Source organism: Diceros bicornis, chromosome 6 (genome assembly GCF_020826845.1).
Source record: "Diceros bicornis minor isolate mBicDic1 chromosome 6, mDicBic1.mat.cur, whole genome shotgun sequence".
Lineage (NCBI taxonomy): Eukaryota > Metazoa > Chordata > Mammalia > Perissodactyla > Rhinocerotidae > Diceros > Diceros bicornis.
The window spans coordinates 55980473-56006387 of NC_080745.1; the positions used below are offsets into that span (position 1 = coordinate 55980473).

Sequence of the window (25915 nt, forward strand, 5' to 3'; positions counted from 1 at the left end):
TAACCAAGTGCAGAATTAAAACCTATTTTAGACATTCTACTAAAATGTTTCCCTCAACTTAGAATTTATTAGAATTTTGAATGACTTTTAAGCTTCTGTGGTTTGGATCCTATTTCATGTGTTATTTTATGAGTTCTTTTTGGAGAATCAGCTTTTCTTCCTCGTTCTCATCATCCCCATATTTGTTTAGATCTTCACCAAACATCTAATACGACAATTGTAAAAGACGGAAATCTGTTGACCGAGTCCCACATCTTTCTCTCTTTTCTCATTTGCTGCAAGAGCAGTTCTTAAGGCTGAGGGGTTTATAAAAATGAGTAAAGCACAGTTCCAGTAATCCCTGGAGAGCTTAAAATCTAGTATACAAACATGAGAAATGAATAAAATCCAATGAGGATTCTCTCCATCAGGACGGGAACAGATCATATTTGTTAGGTGGGGCTAGATCCCTCTCATATTATTTTTCTACATTGGTCTCTCCTATTAGATTATAATAATAACTAACATTTATTGGGTACCTTCTGTACACAAGAGAAGCTGGCATTTAAGAAGCAGCAGACTCAGAAAGGTCTGTTGACCTTGCCCAGTGTCACAAACTTCTAAGTGACCGAGCCCGGAATCCACCTGTCTGTTTGACTATAAAGACTTACTTATTTTTCCCCCTTACTTCAATATACTCTTTCCTTTGCCTTGAGCAAACATTTTGCATTCCCACCTCTCCCCTCACTATAGTCCATTCTCCTACTTATAAAAGAAAGGCATACTCTCACTTATCTGGAAGCGTCTTATAGTGTAATTGTCCCAAGGAGCAAAAATCTCCTGGTTGCCCAACAAAGGACAATTCAAATGATTGGTTTTTGAGAAGCTTCCTTGAATAATTAATCAAAGCACATGAAAACCTGCCTAACGCTTATCTTTCTGATACATATTTCTGTTAAGGGCAAAGTGCTGCTTTAGAACCAGGGTATTTTGGCCAGTATTTGGATATTCTGAATTAAATTAGAATGAGTCGTAGGGGTAGCTGTACTTTTGCCCTTTTTGGACTACTATCAAAGAACGCAATGCTCTTGAGAGAGAGTTCTAGGATAGTAAAGCAAAGGCAGCTTAAAAAAAACTTTTTAAGGGAAAGCAATTCCTTTCAGCTATTTGAACAATACTCATCCTAACGCTTGTCATCAGCTGGAAAGAAAAGCACCTCCAAATAGCCTATACAGTCCTGGTAGCAACAGTGAGGTTATTTTTTAATGTAACTGGACTCTGTTTTAGGAATACCAACTTTTTAAAGATACATTGGTTAACATCTACAGATAACATTTTTATAAGATTTCTCACAGATTAGTTGTACATCATCCTATAGGAGAGTTAAAACCTATTTTATCAAATCAGATCATGAGAGATTTATTCTGATTATAGTTCATTCCCATTTTATTTCATCTTCTGAATTATTTAATTTTTACTATCTCCTAATAACAACACATGAATTTGCTAGTTGCTGGACCACTCAGTTATTAGCTATGTGACAGAGATTGGATATACGCTTTCCAATCAGGTTTCTTCTTCCTGAGTGTGCAGGAAAACCCCCTTTCCCATTCTCCCTTGCAGTTAGATTGGGGCCACATGCCTGGGTTCCTACCAAAGGAATATGAGCAGAAGTAATGCACACCACTTCCAGGCCTGGTTATAAAACCCTCTGGCACCATTATTCAAGCTCTTTCTTTCCCTTTTGCTAGGGCTATGGAGGTCAATACTGCAGATTACCGGATGAAAAGAACCAAGCCACTGTTTTAAAGGCAGCTTCCCAGGAGAGTCACCATACATGAAATGAATGAGAAATAAAACAGTGTGGAGGGCCTGCCCCGTTACTTAGCGGTTAAGTGCACGCGCTCCGCTGCTGTTGGCCCGGGTTCAGATCCCGGACGTGCACGGTCGCACCGCTTCTCCGGCCATGCTGAGGCCGTGTCCCACATACAGCAACTAGAAGGATGTGCAGCTATGACATACAACTATCTACTGGGGCTTTGGGGGAAAAAAATAAATAAAAATAAATAAAACAGTGTGGGGTTGTTTTTTACAGCAACTAGCTTGAATTATTCTGATTAATATAAACAGTATATACCTTTATCTTTTATTAAACACGTAAGAAAAGTTTGGTTATGACGTCTAATGCAATTAATGACTTTATCCCTGATTTTTAAGCATGCTTTTTATTATATTCAGAAATTTAATATCAGAGTTCAAATCATACATGTGTACATTTCCTAAACAATATCATCTCATAGTTCTTGCTTCATAAATAACTTCTACTTTTAGCTGGATACCACGCTGCATTATTACAAATTAAGTAATGAAAAATGTATTACTTAGTTTTAATTAATTAATGTAAAATTAATTATATTAGAACTGTATCATTTTAATCTTGACTGCTTGTAGACATATATTATACAACACGGATTCTTTAACATTTCTCAGTGTTTTTGATACTACTCCTTAAAACAAAATTAACACATTAACACATTTATTTGAACTAAAAAAAAAAAATCAAACTTTTTGACAGAAAATGCTTATTTGATTAGTTTGACAATGAGGACTGGCTTTGTCAATTAGGTTATATGGCAACATTTTTCTATACATTCAATAAATAAAACCTTTAAGATTTTGACGTAAACATACTTAAAACGTGATAAAATAAGCTTTATAAAAATATTGTATTAGCACCAATATTGAAATTAATATTTCCAATTTTTACTGAGTATATTGGTTTAAATGAAGTGCCACTGGGTGACAGATGTCTGTGTAATAAAACTATTTATAAATTAAATGGTCTCTAATTCATAGCTTTCAATGAAACTAAAAAGAGGACCTAATTGAATTTTTAGCTGATAAATCTTTAAAAATAATTTTGAATAATAAATCACCATTATTTTGGCATCTAATTTGAAAGAAGTTTAAAGAATTAGGTGAGGTTGTTATAATTAAATTCTTTCTATTCCTATAATATTTTTGTGTCTAAGGTAACTTGATGCTTACATCTATCAAAATGAAAAACAGCAATAGAATAGAAATGGTACTCTGTCTCATTTTAGACATAATATTCTTCCATGAGTAAATGAACTAATGGAAAAATTAATCCCCATTAATCTCAACAAGAAGTACACTGCTGAAAATTTCTACTTAGATGTTTAGTAATTATGAAAAATATTTAATATATTTATATTGTTTTACCTACTTGTATAATAATAATAACTGTCATGATAACTACAGAAGTGTGTTTTTAACTTAGAGAGAATTAAAAAAATTAAAATCTATGTAAGGATTTTTGTTTGAGCGATGTGATAAGGTGATCAATAAAAGCCTGTTGAGTACAAACATTTCTATATTAGAAAACTTATATTAGGGTAAAATTCTAGGGGAAATGATAAAAAAAAGGAGTTCAGGAAGAAGAAAGGAACCAATGCTACTTTTCTGATTGTTAAAGAAGAGCTGGTTCATGTAATTTAAAAAAATGTGTGCTAGTCTCAAAACTGCTAATATGGGATCATACCATAGTAATTATTTATAACTTGAAATTTTTTCTTATGTATCTATTTTTTAAAAATTGGTTATGTTCTGACTATTCATATTCTGGCTCTGCCACTCACTAACGATGAGTGCTTGGGCATGTCACGATTTTTCAGGGCCCTGGTTTTCCCCCCTATAAAATGAGGAAGCTGAACCAGATCATTTGTAGGCGTCCCTAAGATTCTATATCTCTGTGACTGAAGACTCAGAAATATTCCCTTAGATGACTGAAAGCAAAAAGTACCTAAAAATGCATTGCTTTTCTTTTTCCTTCCCACTTTCCTTCTTCCCTTCTTACCTCCCTCTTGTCCTTCCTTCCTCCCAATATCACTAAGGCCCTGTTGGCATAAGCAAAGACTGTATTTTTGGAGGGATTTACTGAAATCAGTCTCATTATTTATCAATTAATTACAGTAATTCAATGGCTTCCCTTAGCCAAAAATAATCCAACTATTCATAACATCATTATTTTTCCTAGCAATTGAAATCTGAAAAGCATATAATAAAGATAATATTTTCTAAAATAAAAAGATCATATTGACATGATCCTACTTTCTCCTTCTGAGTAAGTTAGAATCTTGAAATAGCTCATCAGAAATAAAACTCTTTGGAATAAACAGATTCACCAGAAAGTCTGCAATTGTTGAAGAACATGTATGTGAGGTCCACTAGCATTGCCTTATGCTATTTTCAAAACAATGCAAGATATGATCTACAAATAGTGCCATTTTTGTTTTAAATAGTTCCATTTTGGTAACGGAATGTTGTGGTTTTTCATATTTGCTATGTTATGAGCAGTGGGAAAAGGTCTTGAAATCTTAGCGCTGAGCTTTTCTTTCTTGCCCCACTTCCATGTAGTCAGATGCATCCCATGTTGACTTGTGGAGACTGAAATTGTTGTATCAGGGATATAGAAAAAGAAACAGTTAATATTCAGTTGACTGACTTCCAAAAGAGGGCAGAGTAGGGGAGGGAGCCCAAGTGAAGAGATCGTTGCTGGAGATGGATGCTAGCCCTGAAGAGTTATTTGGAAGGCAGGCCGGTGCCTGCAGACCAGTGCCACCTTTTGAGTGAGCATGCCACTTTGTGTAGAGAAGGCAGAGGTGCTGTTGTCACCACTGTCAGGTCATTACACAGCACCCGTACTCGGTCTCTTGGATCATCTAGGTGAAGGATGTCCACTTGCGCCCTAAGACTGTGGTAGGCTCCCACTTGAACAGCTCTCTGTGGATTTCACCCTTGTCAACAGGACACTCTTTTCAAAACACCTCTTCAAAGTAGTGTGAGTTCCTTCACCACCAGAGGACACCGAAGATGAAGTAGAAAAGTAGAAGCCCCAGCTTTGGCACTTGGAAGGGTCTGGACAGTGGAAAACCCATTCCTGGTTACATGTTTATATATTTATACTGGAGAAATACTAGGGTCTTAAGACCAAATGAGATGGCATATAAGAAAGTGCACAGTATTAATTCATTCATATATTCAAGTAATAAACTTTTATTGAATACCTAATGAAAACTATATTTCTATTTAGCTTGTATTTTGAACCAGGCCCTGTGCTGGGTACAGGGATACAATCATCATCGTCCTTAAATAAATAATAGGATGCTAGAGGTCATAGGATGCTAGACATGCTTACGACACCTGCAAGACTTCATTCACTGAATGAATATTTATTGAGCACCTGCTTTGTGCCAGGCACTGTTCTAGGTACTAGAAATATGGTGGTGAACAAGACGGATGAGGTCCCTGTTGCGTAAGCTTACACTGTGGTGGGGAAGACATAGTGTAAACAAATAACTAAGGCAATTTTGATTATTATAAGTGTTATGAAGAAAGTAAAATAGGCTAATGTGATAGAAAGTGACTGGCTGGGGGGTGAAGGGAGCAACTTTAGGTAGAGTGAGCAAAGATAGCCTCATGGGGGAGAGTATGTTTAAGATGAACAATGAATAATGAGAAGGAATTAGTCGTGCAAAGACATTTGGAAAGGACAGACAGAGAGAACAGAAAGTGCAAAGGCTCTCAGGCAAGTACCAGTTTAGTGTGCTCTAGAAAGATAGCCAATGATGCAATCTCTACAGGCTCAAGAGTGGAGAGCCTCCTAAGGAGGTGATGGGGTCTTACAGCCTGACACACTAAGTGCTTAATAAAGAAATGCTTCTTTTCTTTAACACATTACATTTTTTTTTGTGTGTGAGGAAGATTGTCCCTGAGCTAACATCTGTGCCAGTCTTCCTCTATTTTGCATGTGGGATGCTGCCACAGCATGGCTTGATGAGCGATGTATAGGTGCGCACCCGGGGATCCAAACCCATGAACCCCAGATCGCCACAGCAGAGTGCGTGAACTTAACACTATGCCATCAGGCCAGCCCCAACATTTTTAAAAAAATGTTTATTACAAATTTAAAAATAGCTTATTATAAAAAGCCCCCCTTCCAGAGCTCCACTCCTGCTTCCCAGAGGCAACCACTCTTATAATTTATTTTTAGTTCTTTTGGCAGTTACTACACATATATTTGAATAACATTCTCCTAATGTTATTTCTTCATGCATCAATTATAGATATTATCTATTTATTTCCTACAAAGACAGGTAAGCATTTAGCTCAAGAGAGTTATGGTTATTTTTTCCTCCTCTACTGGCTACCTATAAAATAATATACTTAAATTTCTATGTTCTGTTCTTTCACCTCTTGACTCCCACATTGTAAGAGTGAGATATTATAGACCCAATCCTTCCTGTTGCTTGTCTTCCACCACTTTTCTCTCCATGTCTCTGCTGGGCACAACTTCCTATGCTTTATAGAATATAATTCCCACTCCTTTCAGCACTACACACAGGGCCCTTTATGATCTGGGCCCTAACTACTTTCTTCATCTCCTATCATTATCCACTTTAGCTATACTCACAGTCACATGGAACTATATACTTATGGTTTTTGGAAACTTTTGTATGCTCTTGTCTTTTTTTCTCATTGCCTCATATGTTTTCATTGCCTGGAATGGCCTCCCTCTGCAATTCACTGGCAAATCCCATGCATTCATTTTAGCCTACGTGCCACTTTAAGAAATTTTCTCTGGTAGATGTCATTTATTAAATTAAAAAATATTTATTGAATGGCTGTTACGTGCAAGGCACTGTTCTAGGCATCAGGGCTATAGTGTTCCAAGACAGACACTCATGAGCTTGCATTCTAGTGACTTAATAAACAGACAATAAAAATAACCGTTATGAAACCTACTATGTGTCAGGACTGTACTAAATGACATATATTAATCTATTGTAATCTTTGCAACTTTATGAGACTCAAAGAAGTCAAATATCCTTCCTGAGGTCACTTCCTATAAGTGGCTGAGTTTATTTTCAAACTTAAATCTGTATGATTTCACAGCTGTTATTCTTAAGCTGCACACTACTCTTATTACTCGTTGTACTCTTCTATCATAGCATTTGTCATATTGTTTTGAAATTGTGCATGGAGTTCTCCATACAAATCACAGGATATAAAAAATTATTTGTGTGACTATGTTCTCAGTTTTCTCAGGATGGTACAGAACTAGTACCATTCGAGACACACAGGAGAGAAACTAATACATTACATACAATGGGTGCCTTAAGGAATTAGGGATTAATTCTCTCTTAGAATCCCAGATTGAGAAAGGCTGCTTTAGACTGAAGGCTTCTTAAAGGTAGAGACATCTGCCACATAGTGGGTGCTTGATAAATTTTTGTTGAACTTGTTATTCAAACCTTTGTAATCAATACATGCTCAGTTTTTGGATTGAAAAACTATTTACGTTTAGTCCTGCTTTTGGAGGTAGCTTTGCAGCAGGAGCTAGGCACTCAGTCTTCTTTTACTAGAACTCCAGGGGTGTGGGTCCAAACTTTGAGAGGCAGTAGAATGCAGTGGTTAATTACACAGACTCTGGAGCCAGACTACCTAGATTCCAATTCCAATTCCATTCTGTTTATTATTTATATAAATTTAAGAAGTTATTATTTAACATGTGCCAGGCACTTTAATAAGAACTTTACAAATATTACCTGAATTAATCTTCTTAACACCTCTATGTAGTAGATACATTTACTATTTCTTAATAGTTCCATGCCTCAATTTCCCCCTCTGTTAAATGGAGGTAATAATAATAAACTACCTCATAGGGTTACTGTGAGGATTAAATGAGTATAAAGTGCTTAGAATAGTATCAGGCACAAAGAAAGTTAGCTATTACTACCAGTAGAGGCTGTGACCAGGGCATGAAATCAGCTTGATGAAACAATTTTTCCATCTTACAATAATGTTCACTTCAAGGGCACAGATAGAATTACTTAGAATGAGGACTAAATCTTAAGCACCTCCCAGTCAAGTTGGTTCTGTGTTTCTAAGAGAAGACTCAGTGGTTGGTGTTGAAATGGAAAATGTAGGAAAAAATACCTCTGAAATTCGTCCAGCTTTCTACATCTGCTCTGCCATCTCCCAAGTCCACATTATCATCAGATCTTGCTGAGATAGCTGCAGTAGCCTCCTAACTAGTTCCACAGCATCCCTCTTGGTTGCCTCTATTCTCTGTCCCAAGAGATTAACCTTTTCAAAACACAGAGGCAAATTGGATTGTACTGTGCTCATTCTTAAAACAGTCCGTTGGTTTCTCATTGTTCTTAGAAGAAAGACTCAAATCAGTAATTTAGCTGACTAAGTCGTATAGAATCTGGCCTTGGCCCATCCCTCCAAATTCACTCCTGGCCATCCCTCCCCACGGTCTCCACCCTAGCTACAACAGCCTTCATTCATTGTTCAACAAATATTTAGTTGATCACCATGTATTTATAGTCATTGAGGATGCATCCGTGACCAAGAGAAACACAGTAATTGTACTCATAGAACTTACATTTTAGGAGGTGGGGGAACAACGACAACAACAAAACCCAGACAAATATAAAATCGCTGGTTGTAATAAGTATGAAAATGGAATTGAGCCTGCAAATAAAAAAGAGGGCCTATTTGAGATAAGGTGGACAGGAAGTCTTCTCTAACAAGGTAATATTATAGACAGGATCTAAAGGAGGAAGAGAAGTAGCCATATGATGAATGAGGAAGACAGAATTCAGGTGGGGGGAAACAACTTATGCAAAGGTTCATATATGCTGGAAAGAACCTGGTGTGTTTGAGATACTGGGAGCAAATCAATTTACCGCACAAAGTAAGAGGGGAGTGAGGTTGGCTAATCCTACGTGCCAAATCCTACAGGGCCTGGTAGGCCACTGTAAAGAATTAGAAATTTTTTTCCCTCTTCTTTTTATTTTAGAAAATCTCAGTTATTTTAAAAAGTTGAAAGAGTAGCACAATGTACACTGTTATACCTCTCAATTAGATCCACCAATTACTAACTTTTTGCCACATTTGCTTTTTTTGTTCTATTCTCTCTTTCCTATTTTTTGTTTTCTCTCACATTCTATTTTGTTTTTATTTTTTGCCAAATCTTTGGAAGATAAGTTGCAGACACTGACACTTTGCTGCTAAATACCGAAGCAAGTATCTTTCAAAAACAAAGACATTCTTCTATATAGTCACAAGTTACCACATGCAAAAAATTTAATACTGATTCAGTATCATCATTTAAATATGGACTAAATATATAGTCCATATTTAAATTTCTCCAACTATCCACAAAATGTCTTTTGCTGTTACTTTTTAAAAAAAAATCTATGAACCAATCAAGATTCATGAATTTCATCTGGCAATGTTTCTTTGTCTCCTGACTAAAGCAAGCCTCCACCTTGGTTTTGTTTTTCTTTTTCCCTGACACTGACATTTTTGAAGAGCCTTGGCCTGTTTTCTTATAAAACGTTCTACGTGCTTTTTTCTTCTCTGATTGTTTCCTCGTAACTAGATTCAGGTTAAACATTTCTGGCACAAACAGTATTAGGTGATAGATAGACTGTCCCATTATTGGTGATACTGTTTCCTCACTTGGTTAAGGTATGTCTAATAAATAAACCTGACATTGTAAAATCACCTTTTCCCTTTATAATTTTTTTTTAAATTTTATTTATTTATTTATTTTTCCCCCAAAGCCCCAGTAGATAGCTGTATGTCATAGCTGCACATCCTTCCAGTTGCTGTACGTGGGACGCGGCCTCAGCATGGCCGGAGAAGCGGTGCGTCGGTGTGCGCCCAGGATCCGAACCCGGGCCGCCAGCAGCGGAGCGCGCGCACTTAACCTCTAAGCCACGGGCCCGGCTCATCCCTTTATAATTAAGAATTAATTTCTAGGGTGATTCTTTGAGATAATGTTAACGTCCTGTTCCCCAACAACCTTTCAGTCAATGGTTTTAGCATTTTTCATCCATTGTTTTAGCATTCATTGATAAGCCTTACCTTATACCAAGTTTTATACTGGGAACTGCAAAACGGGGATTTTCTATTTATTATTCTTTTTGCATCAATTAACTGGCATTCTTGTGTAAAGAAGAGCTTTTCATTTTTATTCCCTTTCCCCTTGTCTCTCATGAAAGGATTTTAAAAAAATTAAATGTTTTAATCTCTTACCACCATTATTTTTTTTGATGTTCAAATTGTTTCAAACTTGGTCAGTGGAACCCTATCTAAGCCAGGTCTAGTGTCCTTTTGAAATGACCCCATTAATCTCTAATGACTTCTCTGCTTTCTGACAAGAATGTTCCAGGCTCACTTCATAATTTTCCTCCTCCAGACCTGGAATCAGCCTTCTCTTCAAGGAGCACTGGTTCCTTTTAGTGATAAATGGTATTTAGAAACCATCTGGACAGCTTGGCAGTAGGTGTGCTCATTGTTACTGGGGTGTCAGGACTTCTAGGCCTCTAGGCCCTCTGAATGGACCCAATTAAGATAAAAAAAAAATCACGACTTCATTCTACTACCTCCAAATCAAATCCAACACTATGGAGTTCTTCCTTACCTGCTATCATTCCATATTTGTTATTTCTCTTCTCCCATAATGAGAACTCAGGTTCCAAACAACATGAATATATTTGTTCATTTGCTTTTTCCTATAACATGCATAATACTTTCAAAATTACTACACCAGTACCCCTTTCAACACAAACCTACTAAGTGATTGATTTCTACGGGCTTCTTTTTGCTCTTACACTGTATCTCACAACTCCTAACTCCAGTACATAGAGTACTGTCTTCAAGTTAATTGAACAAATAGTTTTCCTCTGTATGATTATGCTAGCAATTTGATATATAGGTAGGCTCACTTCTTTCTTTGTATTAAATTTTAGGGCTTGCTTTTATTTCCAGTGCTATAGATTTAATTTTTTCAAAAGGAAAAGCTACAATTTTTTTTTTTTTAAAAGTTTACTCACAGAAGCCAGACTCCCATCACTAATTCTTGCAAAACCTTCCCAAACCCTATAGGTAACCATTCTCAACTAATTTTCTGATTTATAGTTTTTGTATTTCTTTCTTCAAATATAAGCCAAAAATGTATATGGCATATATATGTATGTAGATTCTCATTTCTCCTTTTTTCTTACATGAAAGTTAGTATACTCTGTATATTCTTTTGCACCATTTTTCTTTACTTAACAATATAAATATGATTTTATTCTAAAAAGTCATTGAAGGGTTTTAAGCCAGGGAGTGACATGATAATTTCCAGTTGATAAGATTAGTTTGGTTGCTCTATAAAGAATGGAGGGGAGCAGGATCCGAAGCAGGGAGCCCAGTTGGGAGGATGTACTGGTCTGGGGAATGAAAAGGAAAAAAGTATTTATTTCACTTATAACACTAAAGTACAACAGGTACGTTTGTTTATGAACTGGATGAAGGTGGTGAGGGAAAAGGAGGACTCAAAGATGATTCTTTTGTCTTCTGTAACTGGGTAGATACATGGTGGTGTCACTTACTGAGATGGAAAATAGACAGGAGAGGACTTGGGTTTTGGACAGAAAAAACAAGGTCCCACATTGAATATATTAAGTTAGACATATCTGTTACATATCCAAGTAGAGATATTAAGTGGGTACTTAGATATATGCATCTGGTTGGAACTCAGAGGAGATGTCTAGGGAGGATAAGGAATTTAGGAGTCATTAGTATAAAGACATTTAAATCCAGGAGTTGATGAGGCCCTTGATGCAGGCCAAGAGGAAGACTGCTGAGGGGAGAAAAAGTGGGCTCAGGACCAAGCTCTGAGGACTCCCATAACTTAAAGCTTAGGTAGAAGAGACAGAAAAGGAGACTAAGATGTGTGGCCAGTGAGGTTAGTAGTGAACAGGGAGAGAATGACCTTTTGCTGACCCAGAAGCAAATGAAGATTGTTTCAAGGCCGAAACATTTAACTGTGCAGATGAAACATTCAATTGTGTGGAATGCTTCTGCGAGCTAGACTAATATAAGACGGAGAATCCATTGGATTTTGTATTTATCCTCCCCCTGTGCCTGGTATAAGGTTCCCTATACCTGTTATGCTAACTCCTCTTTTTTTTTTTTTAATAATTTTATTTATTTATTTTTCCCCCAAAGCCCCACTGGATAGTTGTATGTCATAGCTGCACATCCTTCTAGTTGCTGTATGTGGGACGTGGCCTCAGCATGGCCGGACAAGCGGTGCGTCGGTGGGCGCCCGGGATCCGAACCCGGGCCGCCAGTAGCGGAGCGTGCGCACTTAACCGCTAAGCCACAGGGCTGGCCCTCTTTTTTTTCTTTTAAACCTAGTTAATTCCTAATGACCCTTGGAGATTCAGATCAAACATCATTTGCTCAGGTTCCCCTGTGACACAGTCTTACAGCTCTTAAGAACATTCCCTTCTGGGGCCAGCCTGGTGGTGTAGTGGTTGGGTTCCCACGCTCGGCTTTGGCAGCCCGAGGTTTGGAGGTTCAGATCCTGGTCGCAGTGTGAATTCCGGGTGCGGACCTAGACACCGCTTGTCAAGCCATGCTGTGGCAGCGCCTCACATGCAAAGTAAAGGAAGACTGGCATAGATGTTAGCTCAGGGACCATCTTCCTCACCAAAATAAAAAAAAAAGGACATTTCCTTCAAACCACTCAGTATAGTTTTAATTTCTCAATTATTTATATTTTTTAACTTGATTGTCTCTCCCATTAGAATGTAAGCTCCTTGAGGGTTACTGTCTGTTTTGCTCACTCTCCTCCACTGTTTCCCTAACTCCTATCCTAGTGTTTGGCACATAGCAGGTTCGCAATAAATATTTGTCGAACAATAAATAAATGTAGCACCTGGAGGGCTCAAAAGCTAGGAATCAGTAACAGTTAGTAAAAGCAATAAAGGCATTATAAAGTATGACAGGAAGCCCGGATTTAGGGGTAGACCTGCCTGAAGGAGCCATGGACACTTTGACATAGAGGCCACTAAAGACTTGAGTTCCAGCCTGGACAGGAAAACCAGTTATTATTTTCTTTTTCCTCCTTTCTTCCCTTTTACATCGACTTTCCTCGTGCATTTTTACTCCTGGCCCTGCATTCTCTTCTCTACTCCAAACTGGCTCACCTCACATAAGATTATTTTGTGGGGAAAGAAGGCAAAGTGAATGAGGAGATGGTGGGAAGTTAGTGAGGGATGGGGGAGGCTATGGAAGATAGATAGAATGATAAGGAAAGGAAGACAGTAAGCTCATCAAACTAGGTATTCTAAAATGCTACTAACCCAGGAAAATACCGGAAAAGAAGACCACATGTAAGATGGTGGGTCTTGAAATCATTCAGCTGAGTTTAAAACCCCAGCTCCACCATTAATAGCTGATGCCTTTGGGCAAATTACTTGCCCATATGAACTCAGTTTCCTCGGCATCTATAAAATGAGGATAATAACAGCACCTACTTCAAACGGTTGCTCTCAGGATCAGTAAGAAAATCCATTTTATATGCTTAGCACCACGACCGGCACAAGGCAAACGCTCAATTAACGTTTGCAGTTATTTTTCTTTAAAACGAAGTACAGCCGGAGAGACGGTCTAATAGTAAATACTTGTTATATGAATGTAATAATATCACACTCAAAAGAAGAGGATCACTTTAAAACAAGCAGAGATGTACCAGCACTTAACATTTTGGGCACTGCAACGACCTTGCCTATGCACGGAAGACAGATTGTCACAGTATAGCGCCTGACAGCGGTAGCTGCTTTATATATTCAGAAAGGCAAAAGAAAAATAAAAAGAAGAGAAGTAAATGCTTACAAAAATCTGTTCCGGGAAAAATTTATTTCGTCCATGAGGGCCGCTGCAGACGACAGATCGGGTCATGCAGCGAGGGAAGTGACGCTGCGGGTGCGGCAGCGCTCGTTGTAAAGGACTGCCAGGTGCGGAGCCTGTTTCGGCCCGCAAGGACAGGACCCGGCGGTGACTAGCCCGCCGTTCCTCGGCCGGTCCCTAGGGGAGTCACGGGGCTAAGTGTGTTGGCACCGGCCTCACTTCGGAGCCTTCCCCACGCCTGTCTGTCTCCAGGATGGAATCAGATCGGCGTCCCAGCCAACATTGATTGGTGCCCATCGCAGCCGCAAGATAGCGCCCTACCTTAGGCTGCGCGCCCAACCTGGAGGAAAGCTCCGGCCCTCCGCACGCTGGCCGCCCCCCAGCCCGCCTCCCAGCCCGCCTCCCAGCCCGCCTCCGCCTATTGGTCGGCCGGCGTCCCGGGATCCGCCCCCAGGTTTGAAGGCTTCTTCCGGGAGCGGGTGGAAGGCCCACAGCGCGAGCCTGCGGTGCTCCCGGGTGTCTTTCCGGAAGCTCCGCCCACTCCCAGCGTTCAGTGCGGTGCCCCGGCCGCCATTGTTTGAATTTGAAAACTAGAACGTCGCGGTGCGCCGGACAGGTGCGGCAGACCAGGAAAAGTTTGCAGGAGAGGCGGTGGCCCAGGTGAGGGTGCGACGAAGGCGGTGAGTGACTGCGCACTTACCAGGCCTGAGGCGGGGAAACGGCTCTGGTAGTGTGAGCCCCTTCTGACGGGGCTCGTGACGCCGCTGAGGTTACTCTCAGGAACTGGGTTGCGGAGCAATGGGGGATCCTGGGGCACGGGGTGCAGTTCGGAGAGTTGAGCCCTACTGCTTGTGTTAGAGTTTAAATCTCGTCTCCACCGCATATTAGCTGAGTGACGCAAGGCAACGTATTTAATCTCTCTAGAGGAGCTTCCTCATCTGTTAAAGGGTAATAATAATGGTACCTTCCTCTTCGGACCCTTAGGAAGATAAAACGATGATAGGTAAAATTGTTTGAAACAGTGCCAGTATATAGTAGGCACTAAGTGTTTGCAATCATTAATATTTTTGTTGTTGCTGCTAGTAACAGTATTGCCATTGCCGAACCTAGTATCCTGAATTCCTAAGGTGAGCGCTTTGCTCGGCAAGAGACATGATCTCTTTTTGGGGGGAGCCCTGCTGTGGCCGTTTGTGCATTTATTTCCAGGCTGCTGCCCGTGCCTGGGGCTTGCCCTTCTTGGGCTTTGCAGTGCCAAGCGGAAGGGGGTGTGTGTGGTCAGTGCAATGAGTGCTGTCATCCCCCGTTTTAGAAGGTTTCCCCTATCTCGTTTTACTTTCTGGTTCAGCGACTCCTGCCCGGCACAGCTCGCTAACATCCTTGCTGAAGGACTAGTGGACACAAGTTCATGCCTTATGGGTTAGCTTGTTTTTAATCCCTGCTTAAGGTGATCAAATTCAGGTTTGTTTTTGTTTTTAAAACAAGGTAGCATGTTTACCCAGAAGCAGCATAGCAGTGTATATGTTTTGTTAGATCTTTAATACCTGAGACTTCAAGTTGAAAAATAATATCAAGAACTCATCAGTTAGTTGAGTAGACTTTTTGGGGGGCTATATTTTGTGGATGACATTCAGAAACCTCATTCAGTAGCAGATTTTGGTATTTTTCACCAGTTTTCAACCATGGACTCTCACTGGAGAGAAGATAAAGATGTAATTTCTCAGTCATGAGAACAGCCTTCTGAAATGAGAAAAGAGGTTTTGAACCCTGCTGTTGCTAAAGATAATATCGTTAAAAGAGTAGGACCAATTTTTTTTTTGATATAAAGAATTTTATTTATTATCATTATTTCAGTCACTAGACAGTCACCACATAAATCTCTGAATTTGTTGTAGGGAATAAGAGTCGTATAAGACAAGTTCCTTGCCCTCAAGAAGTTTATAGCCTACTTAGGGAGGCCACACAGAAGTAGAAGTTAACTAAAAGTACAGGAAGTGACAGTACATCTCAACAATTTTATGAATGTTAAGAAGCAGTTTCTTCTTTGAAAACTGAACATATGAACAAGTATAAACTACTATAACTTTTCTTAGGAGGTACAAGGTTCTTTTTAAGTAAGTAATTTTATAAAAGATTTATCAACACTTTTTTTGTGTGAGGAAGATTAGCCCTGAGCTAACACCTGTTGCCAATCCTCCTCTTTTTTGCTGAGGAAGGTGGGCCCTGGGCTAACATCGTGCCCATTTTCCTCTACTTTATGTGAGACACCTGCCACAGTGTGGCTTGATGAGGGTGCGTAGGTCTGCGCCCGGGATCCGAACCTGTGAACCTTGGGCTGCCAGAAGTGAAGCACGGGAACTTAACCACTATGCCCCCGAGTTGGCCCTAACACATTTTTTTTTTAAATAAAAAATGAATTGAAGGCAGAGAATGAAGCTTACCTTCTGGTTTCCTGGACATTTCCATAAAATCTGAGTTACGAAATGTCAAGCCAGTACTTTAATGTTTTTGTGGACTTTTCCCCCATGTTCTAGAGAAGTGGTTATTTGTTACTCTATCAGATACCCATTTTCTTAATTTTCACCCATAAATTTCATGTTTGAAATAGTGTATCAAACCGCATTTAAGTAATTTTCGCATTTTCATGACATCACTGATTATACAATAAAAACAAAAGCAATAAAGATATTAACCTTGTTTAATTGTATGGTTGGTTGATCCTGTAGTTTGCTGGGCCTTGTTGAAGATGTGTAATATCTTTCGTCTTTTTGAGATTTACGATAAATAAAAAACGAAAACAGCACTATTGTATTGAGTTGGGGAGTTTCAGGGCTGATCCAGGAAAAAGATAGGACCACAAGGTGGCAGTAGCACATAAGGAACTTGGAACTTGGTTGGGATAGGATTTTGACAAGATTGCATGGGAGGTAAGTCCCCCATAGCATGAGACCTTTACTATTTGATTTCTGAAAGGATTTCAGACAGAGATTGAATTTTTTATACTGTCTTTATGAAATCTCTTTGGATGAATCTACCATAGGTTGGATTATATGAATAGTAGTGGTAGGCTGTGTCCAATATTTGATTCAGAATCTGTAAATAATTTGATCTTTTGTCTTTTCTATGGATCATCATGTTATAGATGAAGCAGTCTAATGTTTTCTTCTCTGGAAATCTAGTTATATGGAGAGAAGTAGTGGGTTGGACTCATAGACTTTTTTTTAAACTATGGGTGGCTTACATCCTGATTTGTTAAGGTTGTCTAAAGAAGTTACTGTTATTCTTGCAGAATGGAATCTAATTCACATCAAGATGGGGTGCCTAGACCATCTTATGTTTTTAGTGCTGACCCAATTGCAAGGCCTTCGGAAATAAATTTTGATGGCATTAAGCTTGATCTCTCTCGTGAATTTTCCTTAGTTGCTTCAAGCACTGAGGTAAGTACAAAAAAAGTATTGTGTTGATTATCATGATTGAGTGGAAATGTGTGAGCACACACACACTTGGGGACAGGGATGGCTAGAACAGAGCTTTCCAAACGTGGGTATAAGGCACCCTTCTATCTCAGTAATTTTTTCTTGGTGTCCTAAATACATGATATTTCCTTTAAGTAGTAGGTCCAAACAGTAACTATGTATGCCCTAACCTAGTACCCATTGGAAAAAAACATTAAATAAAAAAAAACATTTAATTTCATTCTTTAATAACCACAGTTATTTATTAATGGGATTTGTGTGCCTTTGGGGCACTGCACAATTTCTCAAGCTTTAGCATCAGATTAGACATTGCCACTCTCATTTTCTAGTCCTCATTGTTTTGGGGCAGTACTTACTTATCACAGCAGCCACTGGAAAATCCAGCTTTGCAAAAATATGACATCATCAAAAGAAATAGTGTCATCTAATGTTGAAACTGAACTACTCGAGCTAATAGTTCATGGTATTCGGCATGTGTCAAGTACTGCTGTGATTCCTTCAAAAATGTAAAATATTCTACTATGCCCCTTGGAATTGCAAGCTGTAGTTTAAAAAATAATACATATTTTTAAAAATCAAAATAACTCAGTAGTGTTTAAGAAATAAAGGTCTTTCCACCACCCTACCTACTACCACTATAATGTTTGCTGTGTGTCTTTGTAGGTTTTTTCTTATACATTTAGTTTTCAGTCCATTTATATTCTAGTGTTAATCTTGATGCCTTAGCAAGAGGGACTAACCCATTTTATAAAGAATGATGGAAGGGGAAAGTGAGATATAGGGAACATAAATAAAAGAATAATACTTATTTAATATCCATCATGTGCCAGGCTCTTTTACTTTAGCTAAATTAAAGAAAGAAAGAAAAGGGAGGAAGGGATAAGTGCCTCTTGGTATATAAATGGAATCGTACGTTATGAAGTCTTTTGTGTCTGCCTTCTTTCACTTAACACAAGGTTTGGTAAACAATGGCCTGTTTTTGTATTGCTTACAAGGTAAGAATGGTTTTTACATTTTTAAATGGTTGAAGAAAAATAATGTTTCATGATGTGAAAATTATATGAAATTCAACCTTTGCTGTCCGTAAATAAAGTTTTGTTACATGACAGCCATGCTTATTGGCTTACTTATTTTCTAGGTCTGCCTTTTCAGTATAATGGCAGAGATGAGTAGTTGTGACAGAGACTGTAGGCCTGTAGAACCTAAAATATTAACTCTCTGGCCCTTTACAGAAAAAATTTGCTGACCCCTGACTTAGCATGATGTTTTTGAGATTCATCATGCATCGTGTATCAATAATTTGTTACTTTTTATTGCTAAGTAGTAGTCTATTCTGCAGATATGCCACCTTTCCATTTACAATTTGATGGACATTTGGATGATTTCCGTTTTTCGGCCATGGCAAGTAATGCTACTTTGAACATTCCTGTGCAAGCCTTTCTGTGAACCTGTATTTTCGTTTCTCTTGAGTAAATACTTAGGAGTAGAAATTGTGGGTCAAATGGTAAGTGCATATTTAACTTCGTAAGAAACTGCTAAACTGTTTTCCAAGGTGGCTGTATGAGCACCAGCAATGTATGCAGATTCCAGTTCTTCTACCTCTTTGCCAGCACTTGGTAATTTTGGGAGTATAGTAGTACCTTATTGTGGTTCTGGTTTGCGTTTCCCTAATGAGCACTTTTTCAAATTTGTTGGCCATTCCTATACTTTCTTTTGTAAAATGTCTCTTCAAATCATTTCTCCATTTAAAAAATTAGGTTATTTGTCTTATTATTGATTTGTGAGAGCTCTTTATATTGTGATACATATCCTTTATCAGATTAATGATGTCTTGATTAGCAGAGGTTTTTAATTTTAAAGAAGTCCAATTTAACTATTTTTTCTTTTATGATTTATTTTTTGTCCTCTCTAAGAAATCTTTGCCCAAGGTCCTGAAGATTTTTTTGTACATTTTCTTCTAGAAACAATTATAGGGCTGGCCCCGTGGCTTAGCGGTTAAGTGCGCGCACTCCGCTGCTGGCGGCCCAGGTTCGGATCCCGGGTGTGCACTGATGTACCGCTTTTCCGGCCATGCTGAGGCTGCGTCCCACATACAGCAACTAGAAGGATGTGCAACTATGACATACAACTATCTACTGGGGCTTTGGGGGAAAAATAAATAAATAAAATTATAGAAACAGTTATAGCTTTCATTTTAATGGTTATATTTGTTATCCATCTTGAATTAGTTTTTGTGTATAGTTGATGTAGGGGTCCAGCTTTTTTTTTTTAACCTCCGTATCTAATTATTTCAGCATTATGTATTGAAGAGACTTTCTTTTCCCCATTGAAATTATTTTGGTACCTTTATTGACAGTCACATGACTGGGTATCTATGTGTAGATCTGTTTCTGGATTATTCTCTTCCATTGACCTATTTGTCTGTCCTTATGCCTATACCTCACTGTCTGTTTTTTTAGCTAAAATTCTTGAAATCAGGTAGTGTGAATTCTCCAACTTTTCTTTTTTAGGAATATTTTGGCTTTTCTAGGTTTTTTGTGTATTTGTAAATTTTGGAAATGACTTAACCAGTTTCTGCAAAACAGCCTATTGGGACTTTTGGCTGGGATTGCATTAAATCTATGAATCAGTTTGGAGAGAATTGTCATTTTAATAATTTTGAGTGTTTTAATCCAGGAACATGGTATATTTCTCCATTTATTTAGGTCTTTAAAGTCTTAACAGTGTTTTGTACTTCTCAATGTAGAGGCCTTTTATGTCTTGTTAAATATGTTCGTACACATTTCATGGTATTTGATGCTATTGTAAGTTATATTTTTAACGGCTTTTTTGAAGTATTAAGATACCATAAACTGCACATATTTGAAGTATAGACTTTGACAAGTTTTGACATATGTATATACTCATGACACCATTACTACAATCAAGATAGTGAATATCTCTATCACCACTAAAAGTTTTCTTGTGCCTCCTTGTAACCCCACCCTCCCATCACACCTCCAAGTAACCACTGGTCAGGATTCTGTTAGTATACATTAGTTTGCACTGTCTGGATGGAGTTTTATGTAAATGGAATCATAAAGTGTGTACTCTTTTGGTGAGGGGATCTGGTCTCATTTGCTAAGTGTAATTATTTTGAGTTTCATGCATGTTGTGTGTATCCATAGGTCATTCCTTTTTATTGTTCATTGTTTGGATATGCCACAATTTGTTTATCCATTCACTTGCTGATGGACATTTGTGTTTATAGTTTTTGGCTATTTCAAACAAAGCTTCTAGAAACATTTGTATACAGAGCTTTTTCTGGACATATATTTCCTTTTTTTTTTCTTGGATAAATACCTAGGGATGGAATGGCTGGGTCGTTTTTAAGAAACTACCAAACTTTTCCAAAGTGGTAATAGCATTTTACATTTCCAGCAGCAGTTTGAGAGTTCTTATTTATTTGTTTTCTTTGTGAAGAAGATTAGCCCTGAGCTAACAGCCAATGCCAATCCTCCTCTTTTTTTTTTTTTTCTTTTGTGAGGAAGATCAGCCCTGAGCTAACATCTGATGCCAATCCTCCTCTTTTTGCCAAGGAAGATTGGCCCTGGGCTAACATCCATGCCCATTTTCCTCCACTTTCTATGGGATGCCACCACAGCATGGCTTGACGAGTGGTGTGTTGGTCCGCACCCGGGATCTGAACCTGTGAACTCCGGGCTGCTGAAGCGGAGCATGCGAACCCAACCCCTACACCACTGGGTCGGCCTCTAGACTTTATTTTTTAGAGCAGTTTTATGTTCACAGCAAAATTGAGCAGAAGGTACAGAGATTTCTCATATATCCTCTACCCCTACACATGCATAGCTTCCCCCATTATCAGCATCCCCCACTAGAGTGGTACATTTGTTACAGTTGATAAACCTACGTTGACACATCATTATCACCCAGAGTCCATAGTTTACATTACAGTTAGCTCTTGGTGTTGTACATTCTGTGAGTTTGGACAAATGTATAATGATATGTATCCCCTATTATGGTATTGTACAGAGTATTTTCACTGCTCTAAAAATCCTCTATGCCCCACCTGTTCATCCCTTCCCCGCCCCCACCAACCACTGATTTTTTTAACTGTCTCCATAGTTTTGCCTTTTCCAGAATGTCCCATAGTTGGAATCATACAGTTTGTAGCCTTTTCAGATTGGCTTCTTTCGCTTAGTAATATGCATTTAAGGTTCTTCCATGTCTTTTCATGGCTTGGTAGTTCATTTCTTTTTAGAACCGAATATATTCCATTGTCTGGATGTACTACAGTTTATTTATCCGTTCACCTACTGAAGGATATCTTCATTGTTTCCAGGTTTTGGCAATTGTGAATAAAGCTGCAATAAACATCTGTGTGCAGGTTTTTGTGTGGACATAACTTTTCAGTTTTTTTGGGTAAATACCAAGGAGCACAATTGCTGGATCATATGGCAAGATTATGTTTAGTTTTGTAAGAAACTGCTAAATTGTTTTCCAAAGTGGCTGTACCGTTTTGCATTCCCACCAGCAGTGAATGAGAGTTCTTATTGCTCTCCACATCCTTGCCAGCATTTGGTGTCAGTGTTCCAGATTTTGGCCATTCTGATAGGTGTGTAGTGGTATCTCATTGTTGTTTTAATTTGCATTTCCTTGATGACATGATGTGGAGCATCTTTTCATATACTTATTTGCCATCTGTATATTTTCTTTGGTGAGGTGTCTGTTAAGGTCTTTGGCCCATCTTTTTAATCAGGTTGTTTGTATTCTTATTGTTGAGTTTTAGGAGTTCTTTGTATATTTTGGATAAAAGTCCTTTATTTGATATGTCTTTTCCACCTATTTTCTCCCAGTCTGTGGCTTATCTTTTCATTCTCTTGACAGTGTCTTTTACAGAGCAGAAATTTTTAATGTTAGTGAGGTCCAGCTTATCAATTATTTCTTTCACAGATCATGCCTTTTGTGTTGAATCTAAGAAGTCATTGCCAAACCCAGGGTCATCTAGATTTTCTAGGAGCTTAATAGTTTTGCATTTTACATTTAGATTTGTATCCATTTTGAGTTAATTTTTGTGTTTAATAAGGTCTGTGTCTAGATGAATTCTTTTGCATGTGGATGTCCAGTTGTTCCAGCACCATTTGTTGAAAAGACTGTCTTTGCTCCGTTGAATGCCTTTGCTTCTTGTCAAAGGTCTGTTGACTGTATTCATGTGGATGCACTTCTGGGCTCTCTCTTCTGTTCCATTGATGGATTCTTTTCTTTTGCCAATACTACACTTTCTTTATAGTATGTCTTGAAGTTGGATTGTCAGTCCTCCAACTTTGTTCTTCTCTTTCAATTTTATATTGGCTAGTCTGCATAGTTTCTTTATTTTAGCCATTCTAATAGGTATGTGTTGGTATCAAATTGGTATTTTTATTTACCTAATGACTAAAGATGTTGAATATGTTTTCATGTGCATATTTGCCATTTGTGTATCTTCTTTGGTGAAGTGTCGATTTAAATCTTTTGCCCATTTAAAAAAAAATTGGGTTGTTTTCTTATTATTTTAAGTGTTCTTTATAGTTTTTCCAGATACATCTGTTTATCAGCTATATCCTTTGCGAATATTTTCTCCCAATCTATAGCTTGTCTTTTCATCCCTTAACAGTGTTTTTTGAAGAGAAGTTTTTAATTTTGATGAAGTCCATTTAATCAATTTGTTCTATTATGGATTGTGCTTTTGGTGTCATATAAGGAATCTTTGCCTAACTCAAGGCCACAAAGATTTTATTCTATGTTTTCTTTTAGAAGTTTTATAGTTTTAGTTTTACATTTAGGTCTGTGATCTGTTTTGAATTACTTTTTATATACAATGTGAGATGTGTATCCAAATTCTTTTTTTTGCATATAGATATCCAATTGTTCTAGCACAATTTGTTGAAAAAGCTGTCCTTTCTGTACTGCATTTCCTTTGCACTTTTGTCATAAATCAAATGTCCTTATATGTAGACGTTTATTTGTGAATATTCTGTTCTGTTTTCCTATCTATTTGTCTTTCTGCCAGTACCCCACAGTTTTGATTACTGTAGCTTTAAAGTAAGTGTTGAAATCAGGTAGTGTTTGTCCACGAAATTTCTTCTTTTTTGGAATTGTTTTGACTATTCTAGGTACTTTGCATTTATATGTGAATTTTTAAATGAGCTTATCAATTGCAACAAAAAAAAGCCTCCTGGGATTTTGATTCTAACTGCATTGAATCTGTAGATCAGTTTTCGAAGAATTGACATGTTCACAATATTGAGTCTATCGAATGATGAACAAGGTGTATTGCCATTTATTTTGAGCCCCTTTAATTTTTCTGAGCAGTGTTTTGTAGTTTTCAGTGTATAGGTCTTTTACATCTTTTGTGAGATTTATCCCTAGATATTTCATAATTTTTGATGCTATTGCAAATGGTATTGCTTTTTAAAATCAGTTTCTGGCTGTTTCTTCCCAGTATATAGGAAAATAATTGATTTTGCATATTGATCTTGTATCATGCTACATTGCTAAACTCATTTAAAAGTTCTAGTAACTTTTTTGTAGATTCTTTTGGATTTTTGTATGTAGATGTTCATGTTGTCTGTGAATAAAGGCAATTTTATTTCTTCCTTCCCAATCTGGATATCTTTTATTTTTTTCTTTTCTTTTTTTTTTTTTTTTTTTTGCCTGATTACATTGTTTAGAACTTGTAGTATAGTACAGAAGTAGTGAGAGCAGAAATTCCTGTCTTGTTACTCGTCTTAGATTTAGCCTCTCACCATTAAGTATGATGTTAGCTGTAGGTTTTTTGTAAATGCCCTTAACAGGTTAAGGAAGTTCCATTTTATTCAAGTTTGCCAAGAATTCTTATGAATGGATCTTGAATATGCATGTCATCAGTCAAATACTTTTTTTACATCTATTAGAGATAAAAGTTTCTTCTCATTTATTCTTTTAATGTAGTTAATTACCCTAATTGATTTTTGAGTGCTGAATTGACCTTGCACTCCTGGAATAAACGTTTTTTGGTCAGGATGTATGATCCTATTTTATATATTGGCTAAAATTTTTGTTAGGAAATTTTTGCATCTATCTTAATTAGGCATATTTTGTAATTTTTTCTGAGGGTCTCTCTCTCGGGTTGTGGTGTCAAGGTTATGTCAAACTCAAAATTAGTTGAGAAGTGTTCTCTCTTTCTAATTTTAAAGAGTTAATCTGTGACTTGTATGATTATATCTTTTAATGTTTGAGAGAGAGACCAATGAATTACCAGGGCTTGGATTAATTTTTTTTTTGTGTGGGATTAATTGTTTGAATGAAAGTTGAATTTCCCTAATAGATAGAGGATTATTCAGATTTTCTAGTTCTTGTGTCTTTTTTGGTAAGTTGTGTTTTTCAAGTAATTGTTTCCTTTTTAATTTTTAAAAAAATTTAAAACATTTCTTTAAAATTATTTAAAAAAAATGAACTAAGCTCATTTCTTCCCCAAAGAAGCAGCAAAAAAATTGTAAATGTGTGATTGAATTGAGTATTTGGATTAGTAGACTATTCTGGTTATTTGTGATTTATTCTAGTATGTTCTGTGTTTTAGTGACTTAGAGCCTTGTTATTTGTATTAGTTCTTTTTTTCCCCCCAGGGGAAGATTCTCCCTAAGCTAACATCTGTTGTCAATCTTCTTCCTTTTTCCTTCCTTCCCCCCCATGCAAAGCCCCAGTACATAGTTGTGTATAGTTGTAAGTTCTTCTGGTTCTTGTATGTGAGCCGCTGCCACAGCATGGCTACTGACAGACAAGTGGTGTGGTTCCACGCCCGGGAATCGAACCCGGACTGCTGAAGCAGAGTGTGCCAAACTTTAACTGCTAGGCTGTCAGGGCAGGCTCTATTTGTATTAATTTTAAAGATTAGGATTTAATGACAAAAAGGCATATTGTAAACTTCAAGTATAAATATAGAAGGTAGTGGAAATTGAATCTTTTGTGGTATATTTTGTTTTTTTAAAAATAGATTTGTTTTTCTTTAAACATATAAAATGGTTAAAAATAGAAGACTCACTGTTTGCTTAGAGGTTCTGTATAATCTCAGGTTATGTAACAATCAGCCACTTTAAAAAAAGATGATCTCTGAAAAACCGTATTTTGTATTTTTTAAATACAGTTATTTTCTTCTTCTTTTTAAGGCAAACAGTTTGGAATCCAAAGATTATCTCCAGGTTTGTCTTCGAATAAGACCATTCACACAGTCAGAAAAAGAACGTGAGTCTGAGGTTTGTGTTGAGTCTAATTGGGATTTAATATTTTACTTCCATTACATGGAGACAATACCATTGCTTTTATTTATTTATTGTGGGTTTATTTTTATTTATTTATTTGTGTGCTTTAGGGCTGTGTGTATATTCTGGACTCACAGACTGTTCTGCTGAAAGATCCTCAAAGCATCCTTGGTCGGTTAAGTGAGAAAAGCTCTGCACAGATGGCACAGAAATTCAGTTTTTCCAAAGTAAGTAGCCCTGTGAAACTGAAGATTTTCCTTTTAAGAAAAAGAGACTTGGCTTAGGCTAAATTGCTACATAATTGTATATAATGAACTGTATATACATCTTGTGCTTATTGAACTTAGATCTTAGGCACTGGTATTTTTTTCTCAAGGGTAGGACTCAAATTTCAGATCTGTA

At 37.5% G+C, this 25915-nt stretch overlaps 1 protein-coding gene across 6 annotated transcripts in view; it reads left to right on the plus strand.

The window, feature by feature from the left end:
- The first annotated feature begins 14333 nt into the window (after positions 1-14333).
- Positions 14334-25915, plus strand: part of KIF20B (kinesin family member 20B) — a 77050-nt gene continuing 65468 nt past the window's right edge. For 2 of the 6 annotated variants that reach the window (XM_058543511.1, XM_058543513.1), the window contains exons 1-4: positions 14475-16688; positions 17051-17198; positions 25421-25507; positions 25624-25740. In XM_058543511.1, coding sequence (XP_058399494.1) covers positions 17052-17198; positions 25421-25507; positions 25624-25740 — 351 coding nt within the window. In that variant the 5' untranslated portion in view covers positions 14475-16688; position 17051. Of the gene's footprint in view, positions 14425-14474; positions 16689-17050; positions 17199-25420; positions 25508-25623; positions 25741-25915 lie in introns of those variants that run through there. The other 4 variants (XM_058543508.1, XM_058543512.1, XM_058543510.1 and 1 more) reach the window with 3 other exon arrangements.